This window comes from Sinocyclocheilus anshuiensis, unplaced genomic scaffold (assembly GCF_001515605.1).
Source record: "Sinocyclocheilus anshuiensis isolate Anshui unplaced genomic scaffold, SAMN03320099.WGS_v1.1 scaffold1804, whole genome shotgun sequence".
Classification (NCBI taxonomy): domain Eukaryota; kingdom Metazoa; phylum Chordata; class Actinopteri; order Cypriniformes; family Cyprinidae; genus Sinocyclocheilus; species Sinocyclocheilus anshuiensis.
The window spans coordinates 135,940-159,657 of record NW_015555844.1 but is presented as its reverse complement, the minus strand read 5'-3'; the positions used below and the strand labels follow the sequence as shown (position 1 = coordinate 159,657).

Below are 23,718 nucleotides of genomic sequence, written 5' to 3'. Positions count from 1 at the left end.
ACATATTCTGTTACACCAAATACACAAAATAATGATCTTTAAAAAAGCATCATATGACCCCTTTAAATTCGTGATTTCAAATTATGCTGCGCTTTATGCATTTGCACTGTCAATTTCACTGTGTGCTGTATGTAAAATGACTGTTGCCTTGGCTTTATTTGAAAAAATATGATTCCCAATGCACACAAACTTCCCAGATTACTTAGTGCCATGTTGACTTTTTATGAAATATTTATTTATTTGTGAAAAATACATTGTCATCTAAAGTATAGGTATGTTTATTTTGCACATTTATTTTTAAATCCATTTTCAAATGATTTAAAATTTCTTAAATATTATTTAAAATAAATAAAATTATATAGGCTTTATATCGGCCATCGGCCAATTTTATCCTGATTAAAGCTTTAATACAGTACAGCAACTGCACACGCGTCCATGTTTAACGCTCGTCATAGCTATGTGAAAATAAGTGTATAATTGTAACAGTTCATTGCTGGAGCTGAGCTGAATGACAGAGAGATAGAGAAAGAGAGAGAGAGATGCGGAGGGGGAGGGGGTGCAGTATTAAGAACCGCTGCTTTAGAACATTGATTTTGAAACTTGTGAATCCATTAGAGTCGTTAGAAAACAGAATAATGATTCATATATGAATAGATTTTTACGTGCACCTCTAGTTTTCTCTTCCTCTTCTCTAAAGCAGCGCAGCATGGCCTCGCCCCCTTTGCTGCCTTTTCCCGAGGGCGGGGTTTATCTGGGTTTGTTACGTCACGAACCCAGGAAGTAACTTGTTGTAGTCCCTACCAGCCGTTTTTGTAGGCATTAAACTGCCAGAATTTTAAAAGACGATATCTCCGTTTGCATTGAACTTTCAGCTTCGTAACTTTGCAGATATTGTTTATGCTCAAACAGCAACACTACACACTAACTAACGTTAAAAAAGTGAAATTGCAATGAACCACCCCTTTCAAAGATTTTTTTAAACTAGTGCTACAAACATTTGTCATTGATGCAATCACTTCTTTTTCTCAAGCACAGAGAGAATGTTACCTCATACATACAGCATAAACTGTAGCTTGTTTTTAATTGAAAATATTTAGTGTTACAATTACCCTGATCTCCTCCAATACTCATACGGTTGAAACGATTAAAAAGGGAAAACAAGCATTTGCACTTTCATGATCTCCTATTGGTAGTATAGATATTAGTGACGTCTGCTTTCTCCTGGAATGTGAAATAAATGCACAGCAGCTTTGAGTTTGTGTATGATGGCCAAACGCAACAGACATTAAGAACTGATGAATGCAGAGTTTTTACGATTATGACCATCAGCTGAATTTAGATTATTTTTTGCCAGAAGCACGTGCATGGTAACCATTACCATTATCACACAGGGACATTTACGAGTGCTGGAAACGACTGAAACATTACTGAAAGAGACCGTCAAGGCTGTGGTTTACCATTTAATGATAGATGTGCTCATTATTGCACATTTGTGTAAAGGATGAGGTCTAATATGCCCACACAGTGACCAGCCGTCTGTTATGCTTTAGCTTTCAATTACATAAAACCACCATTTTTGTAAAAACAAGTCATATTTTTAGTTATGTTATCTGATTCAGCTTTAATTGAAATGGTCTTTTTACTGTTAAATTGTACTTGTTTGTAAAGTGTTTTGATTATTGCATTAATCTTCCTTATGCCTTGTCATAACTGTGGCGCATTCAGACTGCTGTTTCCATATAGTTTTGGAAGCTTTTCCTTCTTTGATTCATGCCAGTGAGTTTGTTCAAACATTCAGAGCTGGTATATTTAATGACAACAAGTTAATATGCAGTCAAAGTTTACAAATGTAGGACATTTAATTGGAGTCATTTCGAGTTTAATGGACTCGAACCAGCATCCCTGGGAGCAGTATGGCCCAGATATGTCTAGATCATATGAGCGAAACCACTGCACCAGAGATCCGAAAAGCTGCACATAAATCTTTTAATGGATGTGAAATGGCTTAGTGGTTGAAGTTGTGGACCGGTAAGCCAAAGGTTGTGGGTTCAAACCCCAGAAGGTGCAATTAAGGAGCTCAATTCTGGATGACTGTAGTAAAATATGTACCGCGAGTCACTTTGGATAAGAAAGTGTCTGTTAAATGAATAATGTTCTTGTCATGTGAAGTATTGACTCATGAGGGCTTCGTTTGACTTTGTACATATATCATGTGTAAGCCGTGCAGTTTATGTCTTTTACTCATTTTCATGTATCATCTTTCTTCTCAGTCTATCCAGACCGCTGCAGTATCAGCCTGGCGGCAGTGGGGGACACTCAGAAACACAGTGACCGCATTGCATTCTGGGACGATGTGTATGGCTTCAAGATGAGCTGTATGAAGAAGGCTGTGATACCAGAGGCAGTAGTGGAGATGTTGAAGCCTGAGACGGTCATTTCAGAGGCTGCAGTGGTTAAGGTGAGAGGAGAGACCGTAGTACGGTTTTTCTAGAAAGGTCTGAAGGGAATTATCAGCGAACTGATTAGTTAATTCTGAATGTCCCCTTGGGGAGCGATGGAGTGTGCCATCTATCAAGATTCAAGTCTTTTGTGCTTGTGATGTTCCTCAAATCGAATTGGATAAAACCATGGTAAATGTATATTTATTTAAAATAATTTCACAGCACAGTAGTCTAGATGAGTAGGGCTCCATACACTGCTGTTCAAAAGTTTGGGATCTGTTTAAAAAAAAAAAAAAAATTATACTTTCATTCACAAGGAAGCATTAAATTGTGACATTAAATACATCTACTGCTTTTACAGTATTTTTGATCAAATAAATGCAGCCTTGGTGAGCAAAATAGAAGTTTCTTTGAAAAATGTAAAAAATAAATAAACTTACTGAGCCCAAACTATTGAATGGTAGAGTATCTCAATTCTAGATATTAAAATGATAGTTTACCCAAAAATGAAAATTGTCATAATTTACTGATTCTTATGTTATTTGAAACCTTTCTGAATTTCTATTGAACACCAACAAGGAGTTTCATAAAACAAAAGTGGATGATGATTTATACCGTGATCTCATGTTTGGGTGAACTATACCTACACATTTGACTAATCTTGTTACTAATCCCCTCTTTTTAACTATATAATGGTTTCTGTCTGATTTGATTTGGTGCAAATCATTAGATCACCTGAATCCCTAATTAATTGAGTCTGGGCTGGACAGAAAGCCAATTTCCTGTGTTTTCCAATGGCCTTGTTTTGAGATGGAGGGAGGAGAGGAAGGAATGTAGGTAGGATCGAGGCAGAAGATGAAGAGAGTGACAGATCGTGAGTGAGCGAGAGACGTGAGAGCCTCAGAGACCGTTGGTGACAGAATGGCTGATTGATTATTCTAATCCTTGTTTAACGTCCTCTTTAGTAAACTTCATTACTTACCACCGCCATGGCCTTGGGTCCACTTACAAACACACACACATATACTTAATGCTGTGTTTGTTTAATGCTGCTTAATGGAGTTTTTCCTTATACCAGCTTTAGTGTCATGCATATCACTATCTTACAAAAGTTTTGTTTCAAAAAATATTAAGAGGAAGATGTAACGAATCAATCTGATATTTTATGTTTCCAAGAAAGCTACTGTATGCTAGCATAAGGTTATGTGATTAAACAGTAGATACTGTACATGTTTTTTTTTGACTAGACAGACCACAATTGTAAATTTTTTGCTGATTTCTTTAATTTGCAGAATACCTTTTCTTATCAGAAAAACTGACAAATTTTTACCCATATGTTCAACCTTGGGAACTGAATTTCATTATATTCCCTGACCTTGATCATAAAATGGTTCAGACATAAGCAGTAATGAAAATTCAATGCACAAATAAATCTTTTCCTGTCTGTGCAGAAACATTGCACATCTTACTTCCATTATCTCACTGACCCACCCCAATAACGCCATTTAACGGTGGTCAGAGTTCCATTAAATGAACACACTCTAGCGTAGCGTTCTCTTACAATGTTTACTGACTCATCTTCCTCTTAAACTTGCCACATTCACTGCTTTATTATATTTTAAGTTTTTTAAATAATTTTATCATGCAGATATACATGTAATCATTTTAAATTCAATTATTTAATATTAATTAAAAAATGAATGTCTAAAATTTACATCAAGGTTTAACTGTCTAAGAAACCCTGAAAAATCAGTCTTTACCTTGTTTGTTGTGTTCACATTCATTCGCTATAAGGAATAGTTCACCCAAAAATAAAAATAAAAATTGCTAAAATTTACTCACCCTCAGGCCATCCAAAATGTGATGAGAAAACAGTCCAAACCAGTTCTAAACAGCTATATCGGTGGATTTTGATGTAAGCGGACAAAGGGGATGGACACTTTCACTGGAGGAAGCATTATTATCAATTTTGGAATGATTTTGGATTTATTGCAAACATGCAGCTTTTCACTTCACAATGCTAATTGATGGGCTGGGGTTGTGATCTGTTTGGACTCTCATTCTGACGGCACCCATTCACTGCAGACGATCCATTAGTGAGCAAGTATGTAATGCTACATTTTTTCAAATCTGTTCCAATAAAGAAACAAACTAATCTAGGATGGCTTGAGGGTGAGTACATTTTCAGCAAATTTTCATTTTTGGGTGAACTGTTCCTTGAAGTTGAACCACTATAATACAAAAAGTTATTAACAGTAAACGACATAGTTGACTGTAGGGTTTCATAATTATATAAAATGGAAAGGGATGGCCATAATGTTTTTTTGAAACAAATGTAATTTTGTGAACTCTTACCGCTCCCAACCTTTTATTCAGCTACATTAGGATGTTTGAAAAAGTTTTGTGTGTGTGTCTGTGTGTCCCTCTCTGTAGACTATTGACTGTGGCTCTGTGACTGTGTCTGAGCTGGAGTTCACTGTAGATTTTAGTCTGAAGATAACGGCCAGCACCTTCTGTACAGTGAGTAGATCCAACTTCTAACACAAACACACATTTACCAACAAACTGTGATTATTACCTGTCTTACACACACTTCAATCTTCAGAGCTAATCAAGGTTGTCAGGTGTGAAGATTAATTAGGGGTGGGAAGATGGATTGGCCATTTGATTGGATGGGATGGGTCAGGGAGCTCACACATCAGTCTGGTTTGATGGACAGACAAGTTTTCTTACAGGTGACGGTAAAGACAGGCAGTGAAAGGTTTACTTTATTTCATGGCCTAAATTCAACCGCATGTCAGGTTATTAAAGGAAGATCTGAGACAAAAGTCATTATTTACTCACCCTTGTGAAATTTTTGAAATGTCAAGCTCCGTTTCAGGAACTTTTCATTGTTGACATGTCTGTCAAGCTCCAAAAAGAACAAAAACAAAAAAAAAAACATAAAACTTCCAAAAAAGTAGATTATATAGCTTGATCAAGTAAATGCAGCCTCGGAGAGCATAAGAAACTTCTTTCAAACAATCTTATAAACACCTAACTTTTTGAATGGTAGTATATATTCAAAGTAGGCTATATATTTCTCTTTTTGTCAATAGTCACTGAAATTCATCTTTTTAATATACATCATTTGAAAAATACAGTTGTCGATTCAGCTTAATCAAGCTGGTGCAATGCAGTCATTTATGACACATGCGAGAACCAATGCCTTTTGGTTTTAAAAGAGTCATTTGGACTATTTTTATAGTGTTTTTTTGGTTATATTGGATCTTGAACAGCCTACATTGTAGGAAACAGAGCAGCATGGGCATTCTTGAGAGTTTCTTCTTTTGTGCTTTTTTTTTTTAAATAGCATTATACAGGTTTAGAACACACATGAGGGTGAATAAATCCATTTCTACGTGAACTATTCCTTTCAAGACAATATGTTCCTTTTTTTCTAGCTATATTGTGTGCTAGTTCACCATTCGTGTCGGGTGTATTTTCTAGCGAGAGAGAGTGTGTGTGTTTGTCAGTGAAAGAGTGAGACTTGGTGAGAGACCAAGTGAAAAGAGAAAAAAAAGCAACTGAAGTGTAGAAAGTGTCATTTTTCTTTTGTCTCCCAGTTTTGTCCCAGCATTATTGTTCCTGCTTCTTTGTTATAGCTTTTATGGATTAATCAATACTGTATTATTATCTCCCTTCCCCTCTCCGAGTTACTCTGGATTTAATGGGGTTTGTAAACATCATCTCATTTTTCTGCTGCTCTCCAGTAATGGAAAAGCACATCCCGATTTCCTCCCCTTTTTAAAAACTTCTATTTTTAGATAGGAGGCAAGCAATTTGCAGTTTTTTAAATATCCTTGAATGTAACGAGGAAAATTCAGTTTATAGTCATCGATGGGATTCAGCGCCCTATTTTGCACTGCTTTGTCATGTAATTATGGAGGTACCCCAAAAACGGAGGGAAAATGCTGTCATCCCCATGATTGAGTGCATGGACTTATTCTCGTGCCGACAGTCCATTCATCACATCAGGCTGCCTAACCTTGCATTAAATGAACAGCGCTACCCTGCGCTCTCGTGCTCGGCCGGCGGAAGACAAATAACGCTCACTCTTACAGTTGCACTGGTCCTCGGCTCACGTTGTCCACAGGGACGACAGTCTCTCCTTACTCTCTCTCTCAGTATCTCTACTGCTTTCTATTTCACCTCCCTCCAGAAAAATAATGTGTCACTCCTAAATGTATCAGATTAATTTTGATAAATTCAATATGTATCATTAAGCTCACTTTTGGCCAAATTAGTAGTAAGTGGGGTAAGCTGTGCCGCCTTAAGTTCCCTTCAATTAAAAATATAAAAAATAGGATGGAGTAAAACTAACTGAAATAATACTTCAAATTCAGGATCTGTTTCAGAATACACAATATTTCATGTGTGGATGGATAAGCTTACTTAGCGAGAAATGTAAAATTTACGTTTTATTATGCCTCTTATCTCAAGCAGCTGTATATATAGGATCTTTCAAAATATGGTCATGTGACAAAACTTATGCACAAATGACATATGTTTGCATTAAATTACTCAGTAAATAAATAAATGCTTGAACTTTCTACTCATTAAAGATCCTGAAAAAATATCAGTTTTCAACAAAAATATTAAGCAGCTCAACATTCCTAATAATACTAAATATTTCTTAAGCGGCAAATCAGCATGATAGAATGATTTCTGAAGGATCATGTGACATTAAAGACAGGAGTAATGATGCTGAAGATTCAGCTTTGTGTCACATGAATACATTTTAAAATATTTTAAAATAGAAAAGCGCTCTTTTTAAATTATAATATGTAATTAATCGAATGCAAATTGTAATATTTCACAGTAACTTTAATATTTCACAATAACTGTTTTTAAAGTATTTTTGGTCAAATAAATGCAGACTTGATAAGCATGAGAGAATTATTTCAAAAACATAAAAAAAAAAATATATAAAAACACTTACCAACCCCAAACTTTTGAACAGTATTCCATGTCCTTTGAAACAATAAAATAGCTTTGTGTCAATAGTCACTGAAATTCATCTTCATTGTAGAATACAGTTGTTGATTCAGCTTAATCGAGCTGGTGCAATGAAGTCATTTGACACATGCGAGAACCAATGCCTTTTGCCTTTAAAAGGGACATTTGGACTATTTTTTGTGGTGTTTTTTGGTTTTGTTGGATCTTGGACAGCCTGTGTTGTAGGCAGGAGAGTAGCATGAACATTTTTGAGAGTTTCTTCTTTTGTGCTTCATTGAAAAATAACATCATACAGGTTTAGAACATCATGAGGGTGAGTAAATCCATTTCTGTGTGAACTGTTCCTTTCAAGACAGTATGTTTGCTTGAAAAATACAGCTAACATTGAAGGTCTAGGGCTTGTATATTAGGTATAAAATGTTAATGGCACGTCTTGTGCACTGCAGTTAAAGCACATCTGAAGATGGTTGTGCGTAATGTTTGCGTCAGTGGTGATTTGCCTTAAGGACACTTCATGTTACATCAAGCTGTGACAAGAACAATACTGGTAATGATCATACAGTATCTGGGGGAAAAGAAAGGGGGATAATGCTTGTTTTCTACATATTTGTAAAATGTCAGTGGAGCCAAAGCAATGGGTAGAACAGTGTAAGTACTAGCAGTAATTAAGTTCTTTTTAAAATGTGCTTAAGTTATAATTGGAAGTTATGATAGGATGTTTAAATGGTGCAGCTTTACAGTGTTATTAAATATTTAAATTTCATATTAATGCTCATTTGATGTACTTTTGAACTTTCTGTTCAAGAATCTAGCAAAAAAAAAGTATCAGTTTCCACAAAAATATAAGCAGCACATGATTTTAATGTTGATAATAATAAGAAATGTTTCTTGAGCACCAAATCAGCATATTAGAATGATTTCTGAAGGATCATGTGACACTGAAGACTGGAGTAATGATGCTGACAATTCAGCTTTGCCATTACATAAAAAAAAATATTTGAGTAGAAAACAATTATTTCAAATTGCAGTAATATTTCACATTATTACTGATTTTAGTGTATTTTTATCAAATAAATGCAGCCTTGTTGGCCAAGAGTCTTTGAAAAACATTTACAAATCTTTTAAACGAAAGTGTAGGTGGTTGTGCAATAAAACGTTAGTTATTAACAGCATCACTGTATTACTCACCCTTTCCAATATCCATCTGTTATGATTCATTGTGAGCATCATGCATGTTATTTTTGTTAAAAAGCGCAGTGACATCTTGAAATGCGCTCATCATGCGTTTCTGATTACTTCAGAGACTGACTCGACATTTCCAGTGAATGTTAACAATGGGACATCTTTAGATATCCCAAACTGCTGAGACTCATTGGGTGAAATCAAGTCAGTGGAGTTTCAGTATAGATCATCAGTGTGGTACAGTAAATGTTCATTTTATGCAAATTACACTTCCTTTGTGCATACAAGTTACTCTTTGTTAGTTCTTGACCTCCAGTAGTTGTCGTAAAGGAGTAGCAATCGTAATCTAGCAAATGCATTTATTTAAAGTGACTTGCCTAATCAAGCTCTGAATCTAATCAAGCCTATTTTTTACTTTCTTATAATTAAAAGTGCCCCAAAGTAATCAAAAAGGTGTTACTGTAAATGCATGATAGTTTATCAGCAGGGAAGTGCAGTTTGAGTACAAACAATTCTGCAATTCTTTCTCTATTTTTGTTGCTGCCTCTCTGGTGGCCACATTAAGACTTTTATTGGCATGATAAAAGCTACTTGTTTTTAACAGAACAGTATGCACAGGATGGCCTAAAATATAATTGAGAGAAATGTTTAAGAAATAAAGATTTTGGAAATGTTAAACTATGTTTTGGAAAACTGGTTCGCAATGGCTGTTGAAACAAGTTTATCCATGTCCTTGCCATCCCAAGTGACATGTGTGATGTATCATGTACACAAATTCTCATGTACATGATGCATACAGTTGTTTTGCATTGTAATGTGCTCATAAATTATTCTGTTGCATGAATGATTGTGCTTTGCTATGAGGGAGACTAATAATTACTATAATGTGAGGCTATTTTAATAACACTAGTTCCAGCAGAGTGTCAAACTAGAGTCAGTAGTGTACAAACCCCACTCACCGCATCAGTGTTTAAGCAACACTGTCGATTTTAACAGCCAATATGGCTAATCCAGTCATAGATTTTATAGTACATTTATTGTCTGGACTATCTATTTTAGTTCAAATGTTTTTATTATACATTTTTAGATCAGAAAATGTAAATGGAGGGCATATAGCACCATAACTAGTTGTTTTTCCATTGTTCATTAACAGTCTTGAATACAAAGGGAGGCTCAATTTTTGCCACTTATTTGTACAAATGACCTGAAATAGTATGAAGTTATTTTTAGTTATTTTCAAGACAAAAAGTGTTGTAATCATCTTCTAAGAGAAGCAAGAAAGGCTGTATTTGTTCTGTTTTAACTAATGATAGGCTACCACTTTTCTACAGCATTTCTGCCTCTCTCTATACTCCACTTGACTTAATGTAGGTGACTGTGAGTGTTCTTGCAGTAATGCCCTTCCCCTCTAATTAAACCCTGTGTATTTGTTTCCAGTGCGGCGGAACGTCAAACTCCGAGGGAAAAGCAGAATAACAGGAACGGGGGTTTCGTTGGCATTGGTGTGTGATGTGCACAGAATAAGAGAGACACCGGGTTGAGAAGGAGGAGGGGGGGTAGAGAGCTGGAGGTGGTCGAGTGTGACGCCTCGCACGCGTGAATAAACCCCATCAAAAGCGCATTAGCTCTCCCTCCTCCGCAGCTCGCCGCATAATTGTATCTGGCTGCACCACGCTCTGCTCCGACATGATAGCGCTGGAAAGGGCTTGATGATGAATTGCTCCCCGTTGGTGTTAGCGATGATGATAATTATTAATTTTCCCCCGACCTGTTCTCCAGGTAGCCTTGCCGAGCGGCACCGTGTGCCGCCTCCTGGGCCGGGAAACAGCTCGCGCGCATCACTTATCTCCGACATTCCCCGGGTGTGAAGGCTGAACACTTTGATGAGAATAAAAAGCCTCTGTTTCCACCATTTGTCCCCCTTTTCCCCACGCAACTCAGGCTTTTGTGTCTGCTCTTTCACTCCGCCCCGGTGCGTTAACGGGGGTGGTTTTATTTTGTTTTATTTCTGGCAGGGAGTTATTTGGCTCTGACCCCCTTGTTTTCAGTGCGCGTCCTCTTTTATCGGGTCTTGGTTTCTGTTGACATTTCTGGGCAATTTACGCTGACAAAAAGGATGAACCCGTTTAAAGGAAAGCGGTTTGGAGATGCAGAAATTTTAGTTTTAAATAAAGGACTTATGGAAAGTAAGGAAAACATTATGCATCACCTGCTGTTTTATTACAATTACCATTAATTATAGAAAATTATCGGAAGACCGTAATTGAAAGTAAAATGTATTTGAGAAAGCATATTAAAATGTATAGGCCTATAGGTTATATTAAAATGTGACCATATTAGTAATATAATTGGTTGTAATTATTATAGTAAATGTTAAAAAATACTGTATACACATAAACATTTAATTTACTAATCTATAAATATAAACAGTTAAATGTTAACTTTTTTCAATTCTGTTTTTAATACTGTTTTTAATAGTGCCTTAAATAAGCCCATATGAATGAATCACGCAGAACAGAAGTTGTTTGTGGATGTGGTGCTAAACCCTTGATTATGTTGCTGTGGCTTTGTCCTCTTAAAGCTATTTTAACAGAAGAAGAGGAGGATTAATAGTTGGTTGTTCTGCTCTGGTTTGTAGGGGAGGGAGAGAGAGACACAGGCATTAAGCCAGAGCTGTATTTCTCCCCACAAGGTCCCTGGGATACTTCAGGCAGAATGGCTTACATTATCATTGCAGTGTCCCCTGGGAGTTCACAGGGTGACTGCGCTCTGTTTTCTGTGTGTGTGTGTGTGTGTGTGTGTGTGTGTGTGTGTGTCCATCTGTGAGAAGGTGTGTGCGGTGACACAGCTCAGCCTTTCATTCAGGGAAATCCTCCTCAATTTACACATTTCATGACTAAATAAATACTTTAGAAATGTAAATTACTCCTTTCCAGTAAATCGCCGTGTTTGGCTGATTGCAAACAGTTGCATATGGGAAATATTGTACTTGGAAACAATGTGAGTCATCAAAAAGAGAAAGTTATGAAATGTTAGTCCCCAATCAATCATATTTATGAGCTGTTCTTCATCTCTGGCGTGCCAAATGACTCGCAAATCCACTCTTCCTAACGCATTCAATAAGTAATTAGCCCTGATTTGGTAATTATTGGTCCACGTAATGTCTGATAATGTTCATTACAATCCATAATTACACTGACCTGGCTTTTTTTCTATCACAACTTCAGTGATGTCTCTTGATCTTAACTGTCATTTCCGATAAAAAGTGATTTGCTTGGATTTGAGAATTGTGTTAGATTTTTATACACTCCTAAGAATAAAGGATCTTTATTGGCATCTGTGTTTCCATGAATATCCTTTAACATCCATGGAATCTTTCTATTGCACAAAAGGGTTCTTTATAGTAAAAAAAGTTTTTTCAGATTATTAAAATGTTCTTCACACTAAGAAAAAAATGGTTCTGTTAAGAACTATTCACTGAAAGGTTCTTTGGGGAACCCAAAATGGTCCTTCTATGCCATCACTGCAAATAAAACAATTTGGACCTTTTTTTTTAAGAGTGTAATATAATTCTGATTCAAAGACTCATTATCGGTCTACACATTTAAGATCTACCAAAACAGCTGGGGACAGAAAGTTAATTTACATTTTACCTTAATGAAGCAACTTTAAAATAATGCATGCTTTCACAAGTCATTTTAAGGTATTTTGTAAATTTGTACGTTGTGGGCAGATTTTTGTATTTTATTTTAAATTGGTACCATCTTTAGATCTCAGCTGTCATTTCCATAAATATTGAATTGGACAGAAAGTTAATTCATAATTGAATTTAATGTAGTAACTTTAAAATGATGTATGGTTTCATAAGTCAAAAATGTTAAGGTATTTTGTAAGTTGTGTACAGCTTTTTATTTGATTTTATATTATTTATTTTATTTTTAAACATTATTCTATGCACAATGATGCTTTATAAACAATATTTAATTTCAAAAGAGTGAACAATAAAAATGCTGCACCCAGTGTAGTTAGTTAAAGGAAAAAGCATTTAAAAAGAAGCATCTTATTTCAAATTTAGTAACTGCTACTTTTTCTTGCCTCTCTTTTTAAACATCTTTTTGAGTTGTTCCATTTTCATTGTGCCATTGCCATGCTTACATCTCTATTTATGCCCTGTTTTTTTTTTTAAGTCTGTTTGTCATATGTAAGATTCACTAAAGCAGCCAGTTTATAATTTGAATTAGTTTAATAAAGCAGGTTTAAAATGAAGGCATTTTGTAAATTTGTGTGCTAGATTATTATTATTATTTTTTATTTAATTTAATTTTAATTAAAGTTGAAAATACTCCAGATTTGGTTAAAGAAAAGAGCAGCTCCAGTAAACATCTTGCTTAAAATTTAGTCACCTCTTCTTTTTCTTCCCACTCTTTTTTAAGATCTTAGAGGTGTCTTTTTTTCCCATTGTTGTCTTGCTTACCTCTCTCTTTATGCCCCGTTTTCTCTTTATCGGTGTATTCTCTCTCTCTCTTTCTCTTCTCATTGATTGCGCTCTTTGTGTGAGCGAGCAGACCCTCGTGTTGTCAGCTGCGTCAGGATTAAAAGCTATTAGTTCTGCATCATTGCCACTACAAGTATGCTCCTGAGATTGATAGAGTTGCTCCACTGTCATTGGGGGCAGGTTGGGACAAAAAAGGGTAGTTTTCATTTCCATAATATTGGGTATTTTACACACTGTATGTATTAACACAGAGAACAAACAAAAATGATTATTATTCATCACTAGACTTTATTAAATAAAAAGATTATCTTTTTAGATGGAGCGTTTCCACAACACTGTGCTTTTTTTTAAATTACTTGTCAACATGTCTGTTTTTACCCTGTTTTGCTAATTACTTCCTGCTGGCCCGAACACGTGTGAGCGTTTACGAAAATGTCATGTTCTAACCTCTCTCTCATATTTCATTCCAGGCCATCGTGGGCTATTTTGATATTTTCTTCGACAAGAGCTGCGGAAACAAGGTAAGCAATAGTGCTGTGCTGTTTAACAGCGAGCATTTGCGGTCACGCCTTGCCGTCTTTTAGGCCCGAGGCAATCGCAATGCAATCGCCAGCCTCTCATACCTAAATGCTGAAATAAGCATTTGCCTTCCTCCAGTGGCCAACTGGAACAGGCAATGAAATAAGCTAAACCCATCAGGACTGGGAGAGCGATCGTGCACTGGGTTCTGATAATGGGAGTTTAAGCAGGAGGATGAGGAGGGATCTTCCGTCTTTTGTCCTGTTTTTGATGTTTGAGAACATTGTTTAAACTGTTAATGATCTGGTGGATAACCACAGCAATTATGTTTGCTTTGGCCTGATTCAGTTTAAAGGAGCAGTTGGTTTGTTTTCTGACCTGGGAAATTTAATATTGCATTTTATTTTGGCCCATTTTCTGTCTTCACACTTCTCTCTAGTTTCCCTAAATTCAGTCTCTGTTGTCACCTTGTAATGAATTTGTAATGAAATAATTTGCATTACATTTTTTTCATTGAACTTTACACTGCCACCTATCGGCCTGGATGTATGGAAGCTTATTTCCGTTATTCCGCTATAAAAAATAAAAAAGGTAATTGCGACTTTTTATCTCTCTGTTCTGACTTTTTCTCACACTTGTGAGTTTATATCTTCTGATTCTGACTTAATATCCCACAATTTGCCTGTTTTATCTCACAATCGCAAGTTATAAAGTCATACCTGCCAATTTACATTTCGCATTCAGACATTTTTCTCATAATTCTGACTTCACATCTTGCAATTCTGTTGTTGTTTATAAATAAAAAAGTTAATTTCGACTTTAATCTCACAATTCTGACTCTTTTCTCAGTTGCGGGTTTAGACTTCACTATACAGACTTCTGAGTTTGCATCTTGCAATTTTGATCTTCTTCAGAGAAATAAATGTCTCGCTATTCTGTATTCTGTATTTGTTTCTGCCACAGAATAAAAAACTAAAAATAAAAAAGGTAATTGTGACTATGACAATTCAGACTTTTTTCTCAGTATTGGGAGCTTATGTATTACAATTTTGACTTAATATCCCACAATTTTGAGTGTATATATCTTGCAATTGTGAGAGAAAAAAAAATCAATTTTTTTTAGATAGATTTTAGATATAATTTAGTATTGCCAGAAAAAGTCAGAATTGTCACATAAAAACTCAATTACCTTTTTTATTCTTTATTGCAAGGCAAAAATAAGCTTCCATAGACGCAACATCACACAAAAGCAGGTGTTTTTTATTAGTGGTGCCTTTCAAAAAGGCAGGCATGTTTATCATCCATAGCTGATTTATTCTGCAACCAAAAGTGTCAGATTATTAGGGGTTACTGGGATGAAGTGAGTATTGTTTGGTCATGTGATCTCATCATGCCAGTCGCCATGACAGGGCGACCCACCTTATGTAGAATAAAACAGCTCCTTTTGATTTTTAGGTGTAAAGTTTTTTGTAATGGAAAAAAAAAAAAACTACCCAAATATTGTTTGTAAATATTTATTTGCATGAATCCTCTTTAGTCATCAAGTTTTGACACCAAAACGGAGTATTTCCACTTACAGAATCAATCACTTTTCTTTCTTATCAGTCAATTTTCAACATAAGTCAAGCAGGGCAAGAGCATTTTCCTGTTTATCTCAACATAAACTGGTTTTTAATACAGCTGTGTTTTAATTTTAGGTCATGTTCTCCACTGCTCCAGACTGCACTAAGACTCACTGGAAACAGGCGGTGTTCTTACTAGAAAGCCCTATCCCTGTCAAAACCGGTTTGTATCCCGTTCACACATGCTTCCTATTTGTTTTAACTGTCTTCACACCAGTGTTTGAATGTACTTGTGTCTGTCTTTAAACTGTGATGAGATCTGGCAAGTACATATGCAGCCATCACCTTTCTTTAAAACACAAAAAAAGATGTGTCACAGGGAGGTGTATCCTATCTTTCTTTACTCTGACAGTTGATTCTTAGACGGTGACACAGGTTATCCGTCAGTCATTGAGAGATAGACACATGATTGAGCAGTTCTAAAGCCTGTCCACATAAACAATGCAGTTTGTTCTTTCTGTTGATAAATATATGTGATGATGCAGTATATTGAGTCTTGACAATCATTCCAACAGGGTTTCAAGATGACACAACACATCAGGTTTGTAGATAGATTTATTTAGGGGCATTGTTTTTGTGATCCCTATGTTTTATGTTGTTCTAACACAAAATCATATGTCCGGTTGAGGTTGTGTGTAATCTGATTACATGGTATTTTCACATAGAACCAATAATCCGTTGACTACTGGTGAGCCCAAAGGATTTTTATCACTTAACACATTTTTAAATATGCTTACAAAGCATTTAACAACATGAACACATAAGAGATTTATTTTGTTGTTATATGACAATTACTGTCGCCACTTAAGATTAAATATTAGAAAATTAAACAGAAATTTTCTTTTAATTTTTTAATTAAGAACTGTTCAAATTGAATCATGTAAATAAGCAAACTTACGCAAAAGCAAATGCATTATATATATATATATATATATCTGTGTGTATATGTGTGTATATATATATATATATATATATATATATAAAATGAAAAACGTAATTTTTAATTAAATAATTATTTGTTTATTACAGATTTTTTAAATTATAAAATGTAAAAAAAGTTTTATATTTGTTATATTTTGTGTTATACTGTATATGTAAATATGAAATATATATTATACATAGCAATGCATCTTACTAATCAAAAATTAAGTTTGAATATATTTACTGTAGGAAATTTACAAAATATCTTCAGGGAACATGATCTTTACTTAATATCCTAATGATTTTTGGCATAAAAGAAAAATCAATAATTTTGACCCATACAATGTTTTTTTGGCTTTTGCTACAAATATTACCCCAGCGATTTAAGGTTTTGTGCTCCAGGGTCACATATAAGTTTTAAAAGGCTTTTGCTTTTAGTTATGTCACTTATTAATAATAACATTAATGTAATTGTAATGGTACTACGGTTATATTAATTGACAAATAATTCAAATATTATAATTGTAGTAGTGTTTCTTGCCCATATAAAATGATTTGGTTCCTGTAAAGAGGATTCAAGTGTAAAAACACCATAAAACGGCATCATTGATATCAGCCAGAAACTGATTCATTTAAATGTACATTTCTGTGTCATTCTATTTTAATATTTATTTAAATTTATATTATTTATTTTTAACTGGCTATTGCAAAATTGCACGCATATCAGCCCTCTATTGTTTAAAAGAAGCAAATAATGGGAAGAATACTATGAGAGGGAAGTGAATCAGAATCTGAAAGTTTAAAAAAAAATCATATTGCCTCATGTTTAGGTATAAGAGCAACGCAGACCATCTACACTTAGATCACGAGACAGCATCCCGGCCATGCTAACAGATGACGTGTGTCTTATCATAATGGGAATCGGAGAAATGTCATCTGATGTGCAGATGGATGAAGGTGCTTTAGCCAGTTTCTCTGATACAGCGCACACTATTATAAATGACTGTGGCCTAACAGTAGCTGTCCACGGGCATTACCACGGACAGTCCCTGCAGGAGCCGTTCAATGATAAGAGTGCCGTCCACCTGAAGGTCTGCTAACGCTACTCCTGCATTGTTGATACCAGCATCAGATTATAATCAGAAGGCACAGTTGTGTGATTATATTGCATGGCATATTTGACCATTTTGCAGTAGCTCCAAAAAATGACAAATCTATAAACAGTGTCCCTCACACTGGTGATTTATAGTGACTAACCTTGATTAAGTTATTTATATTTCATATTTTCCTCACATGCACACTCACCTAGCTCTGCGAATGGCCTATTGCCTCTTGATTGGCACCATATGGGTTTAGAGTTTTCGTTTTCTGTTTGCTTTGCTGTTGTCAAAACCATATGTGCAAATGTGTGTAATGAAAAGATAAAGGAAAAATTGATAAGAGAAACATCTTTGGGGGAAACAAGTGTTTTTGGGCATGTACCATGATTATACTATAGTATAATTTGGAGTACCGTGTATAGATTTGTTTAACATCCTATAAGAATGATATAAAATTATAAAATGGTATTTTGTCATCATTCATGGTACATTACTGTTCAGATGTTTGGGGTCAGTTTTTTTTATTTATGAATACATTAGGTTGATAGAAAGCATTCATCAAAGAATACTGAAAAAAATTATATCGGCTTCCACAAAAAAAATAAAATAAAAAATCAGCACAACTGTTTTAAACATTTCTAATAAGAAATGTTTCTTAAGCATCAAATCAGTAATACAAAACAGCAAATTCACCTGCTGAAAATTCAGCTTTGCAATCACAGGAAAACAAAAAAAATTATATATATATATATATATATATATATATATATATGCGTGTGTGTGTGAAAATAGAAAAGTTATTTCAAATTATGATTATATTTCATAATATTAGTGTTTTTACTGTATTTTCATAAAATAAATACAGCCTTGGTGAGTAAAAATAAAAATAAAATTTTCATCCCAAAACCACAGAAGTGTATATCAATATACAATAGTATTACCGCAGTACTTTTTTTGGCTGCTCTGGTAACTATTTATGTCTCTTCTTTTTGTGAAATTAGTAATTGCCTTTGTTCAGTCTATACTCATTTTTCAGTCGCATTTATGTGTTAAAGTAGTGGTGTCAGTTTATCTTATTGATTTAGTACAGTTATTATAAAAAAAAGAAAAATTAATGCATTTAATCATGACCTGCCAAAACCACACTTACTGTGAGCATGAGTAAGGAGTCGTTCACAGATGATGCAAAACTTGAAACACACATCTAAAAGTTCTTTAACTTAATTTGGCACCTTGAAAAATAACTGAAACTTTATATGTCATGATTCATTTTTATTGATTAAAATGAAAAGATAAGAACCACACTTTCCTGTAATGTATCTCACAAAAATATGAATCTTTTCAAATAATATTAGGAATTACATTTGACATTCTTCTCATTTTACTTAATAAGTGATTTGTAACTTGTGAATTTAAATTGGATTTCTTTTCCAAACAATAACAGTAATGTGTTTTGTGTTGTATATCGCCAGGCTGTCATTTGCATAAAAGAAATCGAGAGAAAAATGATTGTTAGAAGAAAAATGCATTCCTGTCAGCTCACGCTCAGGTTGCGTGGATTCTTCTCCTGTTTGTGTTAGTTTAGTAATTACTTTTCAGCGGTGTGATGAGAGGGGAGGTAGAGTATTCAACGGAAATGCAAAACGCCCTCAGAAACGCCTTCAGATGCTGTCGCATCAATTAAAGCAGCCATCATTTGTCATGATTTAGTTGGTTTTGCCGATCATTAAAAGGAAAAGATGAGAACATTTCCTTGAAAAGCTTCATTTGTCATGCGTAACCAACCTTTGAGCTCGAATAAAAGAGGTCACCCTGTGTTGAGTGGTCTTGGGACATTTTGAGGGTAGAAAGTGTATTGCACGTCACGTCTGCTCTCCAAATAAGTGTTCAAAAGCCGATATATTGGTAATAGACTTGAAGAACAAGGCTGCTTATTGAATCAACCATGCAATGCTTTCTGTAGTGCTTTTAAGTAGTTTGAACTCACAGGAAGTGCAGTCTGTCTGCTGTGTGAAAAGGTCCTTGAGGTGTCAGAGCAAGGTTCCTTTAGGAGGAGGTGCGATTATTTGATAGACGGGGGCACTGTGGTGAGCTGGTGATTCCGAAGGCCTGTTTTATGCATCTCCTTTACAGGGGCCGCAGATTTATGAGGTTATGCGCTGCAGAGCGAGAGAGAAGTTTTATAATGCAGCCTTTGTATCTTGTGCTGGAGTGTTGGGGAAGGCTTTTTTTCCCTGAAAACTGCTATAGTGATTGAACATTAGACATACTGATACTGTATTTCATTTACAAGTCCATGTTGCAAAAGTAATGTCTTTCAAAGGGTTAAATAGTTCACCCAAAAATGAGAATTCTGTCATCATTTAACTCCAAATCTGTTTCAAATCTGTTTTTTTTATTTTTCTTTAAGGTCCAGTGTTGTTTTGGACCCCACTGACTTTCATTATATGGACAAAAACAGTTTGTGTTGTGCAGAAGAAATTTATCATTACATCACTTGCTCACCAATTTGCTCTGCAGTGAATGGGTGCCGTCAGAATGAGAGTCCAAACAGCTGATAAAAACATCACAATAATCCACAAGTAATCCACATGACTCCAGTTCATCAATTAACACCAAAAGTTGCACATTTGTAATAAACAAATCCATCATTAAGATGTTTTCATTTTTAACTGTCGCTTCGAGATAATAATCCATAATAGTCTATTATCCATAATAAAGCTTCCTCCAGTAAAAAAAAATATATTTTAAAAGAATTTTTCACTGGAGAAAGCAATATTATGGATAGCGGACTAGTAACAGTTTAAGCTAAAAATGTTATTACAAATGTGCAGCTTTTTGCTACACAAGATATTAATTAATGGACTGGAGTGGTGTGGATTATTGTGATGTATTTATCAGCTGTTTGGACTCTCATTCTGACGGCACCCATTCACTGCAGAAGAAATTTCTCCAAATCTGTTCAGAAGCAGAAACAAACTCATCTACATCTTGGATGGCCTGAGGGTGAGTAAATGTTCAGCAAAGTTTCCTTTTTTGGTTGGGCTATTCCTTTAAATTAATATTTGCGTAGCCTATGACGCTTGTTCTGTACATTTACACACCAGCTTGTTGATTAGCAGTCACATTATCAAGGAATACATCAAGATGTTTTAAGTTGTCTCGATCGTTTCTCGTTTCAGCCTCCGTCACCCTTGGTTGCATTGGCATGTTTAATGCAAATGGCACGGTGATGTATGATGGCTCTAGAAGCAGCCTTGTCTCCTTCATTTAATTAACGTGCACCAACAGCTTCTTTCTCATAGATCGCCAATCTTTTTCTCGCCTCTGTAGTCTCAGAATAAAATCTTCCAGTAACTACATCCCAAACTGCTTTACTCTGAGATTTAACCAGGAATTGTAGGGTCAAGTAATTTCACTCTCTGTCTATTGGTTCTCTCTACAGACCTCTGTGTATCAAAGCCCATTGGCAGTAACTGTGGGAAAGTGTTTGTTATGAAGTGCACACACACCAGTGTGCTGCACACAGCCATTTTCTGCAGGGTGCTGAAGTTTAATAGATCTTTCTATCATTTGTGCTCATACTGGTCAAGAGAAAACCCACTGTGCATGCTTTTTACTTTTGGTAGGCAATATGCGATCTGTCAAGTTGTCACTGCACAGCTGATTTTAATTAAAGGATTTCTTGCTAGATCAACTTTTTTACAAAAAAAAAAAAATATATATATATTCTTCAGCTTTTTTTGTGCTTTTTTGCTATTGAACAAACCTTTTGATGATTTCTATTCCTGACACATTAGTGCATGACTTGTTTGCCAAATAGTTTCTAAAGGCCCGTTCACACCAAGAATGATAACGATAGCTATATTAGCATTCACATAAATGCGTATTCACATAAATAATGTTCTGTGTATTATAAGCATGTAGGGTTGGGAATTGTACGAAATTTTACAGTTCCGGTTCGGCCTAATGATTCCAATTCTGATTCCATTAAGTATTAAACTATTCCATTTCTATTCAAATTATTAAGGAAATTCAGTCAATTCTTTTTTATGACTCCAAAAAAGAAGTCAGAAAATAAGTTTTTTTTTCTATTTTATGTTTATTTATACATATGTGTATTTTATTCACATCTTATTTTTTATTATCTGTGTGTTGTTGTTGTCTCTGTGTACTGGAAGCTTGTGACACCAAAACAAAATCCCTGTATGTGCAAACATACTTGGCAATAAAGTTTTTTCTTACTTCTGAGAATTTCATCCGTGTTTTCTGCATTCTGGTAAAGTTCCCAGTGCTTTGCTAACGCGTTGCACCAGAAACATTTTTAGAACCGAAAGTTATGAATTTTGCACAGTTCTGGTATTTTTCAAAAAACAGAACTGGTTCTGTATAAGAACCACTGATCTATATAAATATTATCTAATATAGATCAGTGATAAGAACCTTTCTTGGTCCCTAACCTTGTAAGTGCATGCTGAAGCTTCCATATATTCCTCTGTGGCGTTATCATTATAGTTGTGGTATAGACTTCCCTATTCTCATAGAATTAGAATGATTATTTCAACTTTATAGTATTTGTCCTTGGTGTGAACAGGCCTCAGCGGTCTTGAACTTGCATCCAAAAGTAACGTTTTGGGGTTAAGGAAAAGTGAATTGTGAAATAATTAATTTTTAATGTTCTTTTAAGGGGATCATTTGACAGTAAAAGGTACAAGAAAACCGATGTGACAGTTGCAGCGCACTGTGACGGTCACATCTGACTTCTCCCCATCTCCTCATGTCAAAATGCTGCAGTCAGCGTATTTTTATCTCATGTAACCTGCAGCAAAGAAAGAAATGATGGGGGGTGGGGGGCTTGTTTGCCAAATGGGTAAACATTCATTTACGTCTGGCAGTGAAACGTGAAGTTAATCAAAGTGATTATCTGGTGTAATCATCGTCATTGTCTTCAGGCCTTCCTTATAAACCGTGCCGCCTGTATTCCTACTGTAGTTGTACTGTAGAGAGCAGCAGCTTTCTCTGCCATCTGGAGCCAAGCTGCATGTCATCCTCCCGATTCACTCTCAGTTTTTTAATCCCATCTTTCTCTTCTCAGCTAGTTTCAGTTTTGTTCAATGAGAGGCAGTAGATATTCCCACTTTTAGTATTACACAGCTACGAGTTTTGACAGAAAAATGTCAGTTGTGGCTGAGCTGTATGGTAATAAAAAGTGAATATTTACTCTTGCATGTAAACGCATGCCAGGAAAGCTCAAATATCTTCCATTTCTAGCTGGTGTGAAGGCATGTCACCATGGAGATTGATTTGTGTCAAATCCTGTTTTCCACTCTCTATTTTTCCTTGTGCAGGAGAGGAACTTCCAGGTCAAATCACAGTGCATAAGAACAGAAAGGACCCCAGAGCACTGCTCATCACACTTGACATCGCTGGCCGGAAGCAAACCTACAGCCTCCAGTGAAGAAGTTTTATTAGGGGAAAACACATACTTTGAGCAATGCAGTGTTTAATAACTGAAACATTCTATTAAAAGTTTTTCTATCAAATGTCAATCATTCATGAGTTGTATATAGAGGGAAAGTTGTTCTCTCTGTGACAAACAACAGGACCATACACAGAGTCACCAACTTGGGCAACTAATTCAAGTCTGTCTTTGTTTTAAATCTCTTAATATCCCATAATATATTTGGGCCTCTTTGACTCTTCATGTCAAGCAATGGAAGAAATCTAATTTCCTACTTGAGTGAATAAAGTAAAAGCTTCCATGAAATCTAAGTGCTTCTATGTTCTTTTATAAAAAAATTAAAAGAAAGGATTTATATTTTCCATAAATGTAACACTAAAGTCCCCTGAGTCCTTTTTGTTTCACAAAGATCAGAGGTTAAGTTATTTTACTCATATGGTGCCAATCAAGAGGCAATAGGCCATTCGCAGAGCTAGGTGAGTGTGCATGTGAGGAAAATATGAACTATAAATAACTTAATCAAGGTTAGTCATCGTCATGTGCATACATAAGTCTAGCAACTTAGCTTCGAAACACTGAAGACCGAGCATTCACATAGTGATAGCAGACAAATGAATTACGACAATATTGTATAAGATTGGTTGCCTTTACGCACCCCGTTACATTGACAGCTGTCATAAAGAAATATCGCCTGAATGCCACAATTGTCCAATCAGAATAAAGTTTTCAGGGAGTCGTGTGATAACAGAACCTGTCCACTAGGGTGAGCAGATATTAGCTTCATTAGCTTAAAACGTGCACATGGCGGCCTCCCGGAAGATAAACAAAAGCTTGTTTGAATGGCAGTCAGTGATGCCTCACGCTAAATAAACTGCTTTTGTGTGGAAAAAGCTGATAATATAGGCATAACAAATCGATTGCATATCCGCTAGTCTATATGTTTGGCATGACTTCTTCATTCGAGAGTATATTTGGGGTC

At 35.4% G+C, this 23,718-nt stretch overlaps 1 protein-coding gene across 1 annotated transcript in view; it reads left to right on the top strand.

The window, feature by feature from the left end:
* Positions 1 to 22,924, top strand: part of LOC107675594 (protein arginine N-methyltransferase 3-like) — a 67,026-nt gene extending 44,102 nt beyond the window's left edge. The window contains exons 10-14 of the mRNA XM_016470000.1: positions 2,271 to 2,458; positions 4,875 to 4,961; positions 13,587 to 13,637; positions 15,333 to 15,420; positions 22,627 to 22,924. Coding sequence (XP_016325486.1) covers positions 2,271 to 2,458; positions 4,875 to 4,961; positions 13,587 to 13,637; positions 15,333 to 15,420; positions 22,627 to 22,736 — 524 coding nt within the window. The 3' untranslated portion in view covers positions 22,737 to 22,924. The remainder of the gene's footprint in view (positions 1 to 2,270; positions 2,459 to 4,874; positions 4,962 to 13,586; positions 13,638 to 15,332; positions 15,421 to 22,626) is intronic.
* The last annotated feature ends 794 nt before the right edge of the window (positions 22,925 to 23,718 follow it).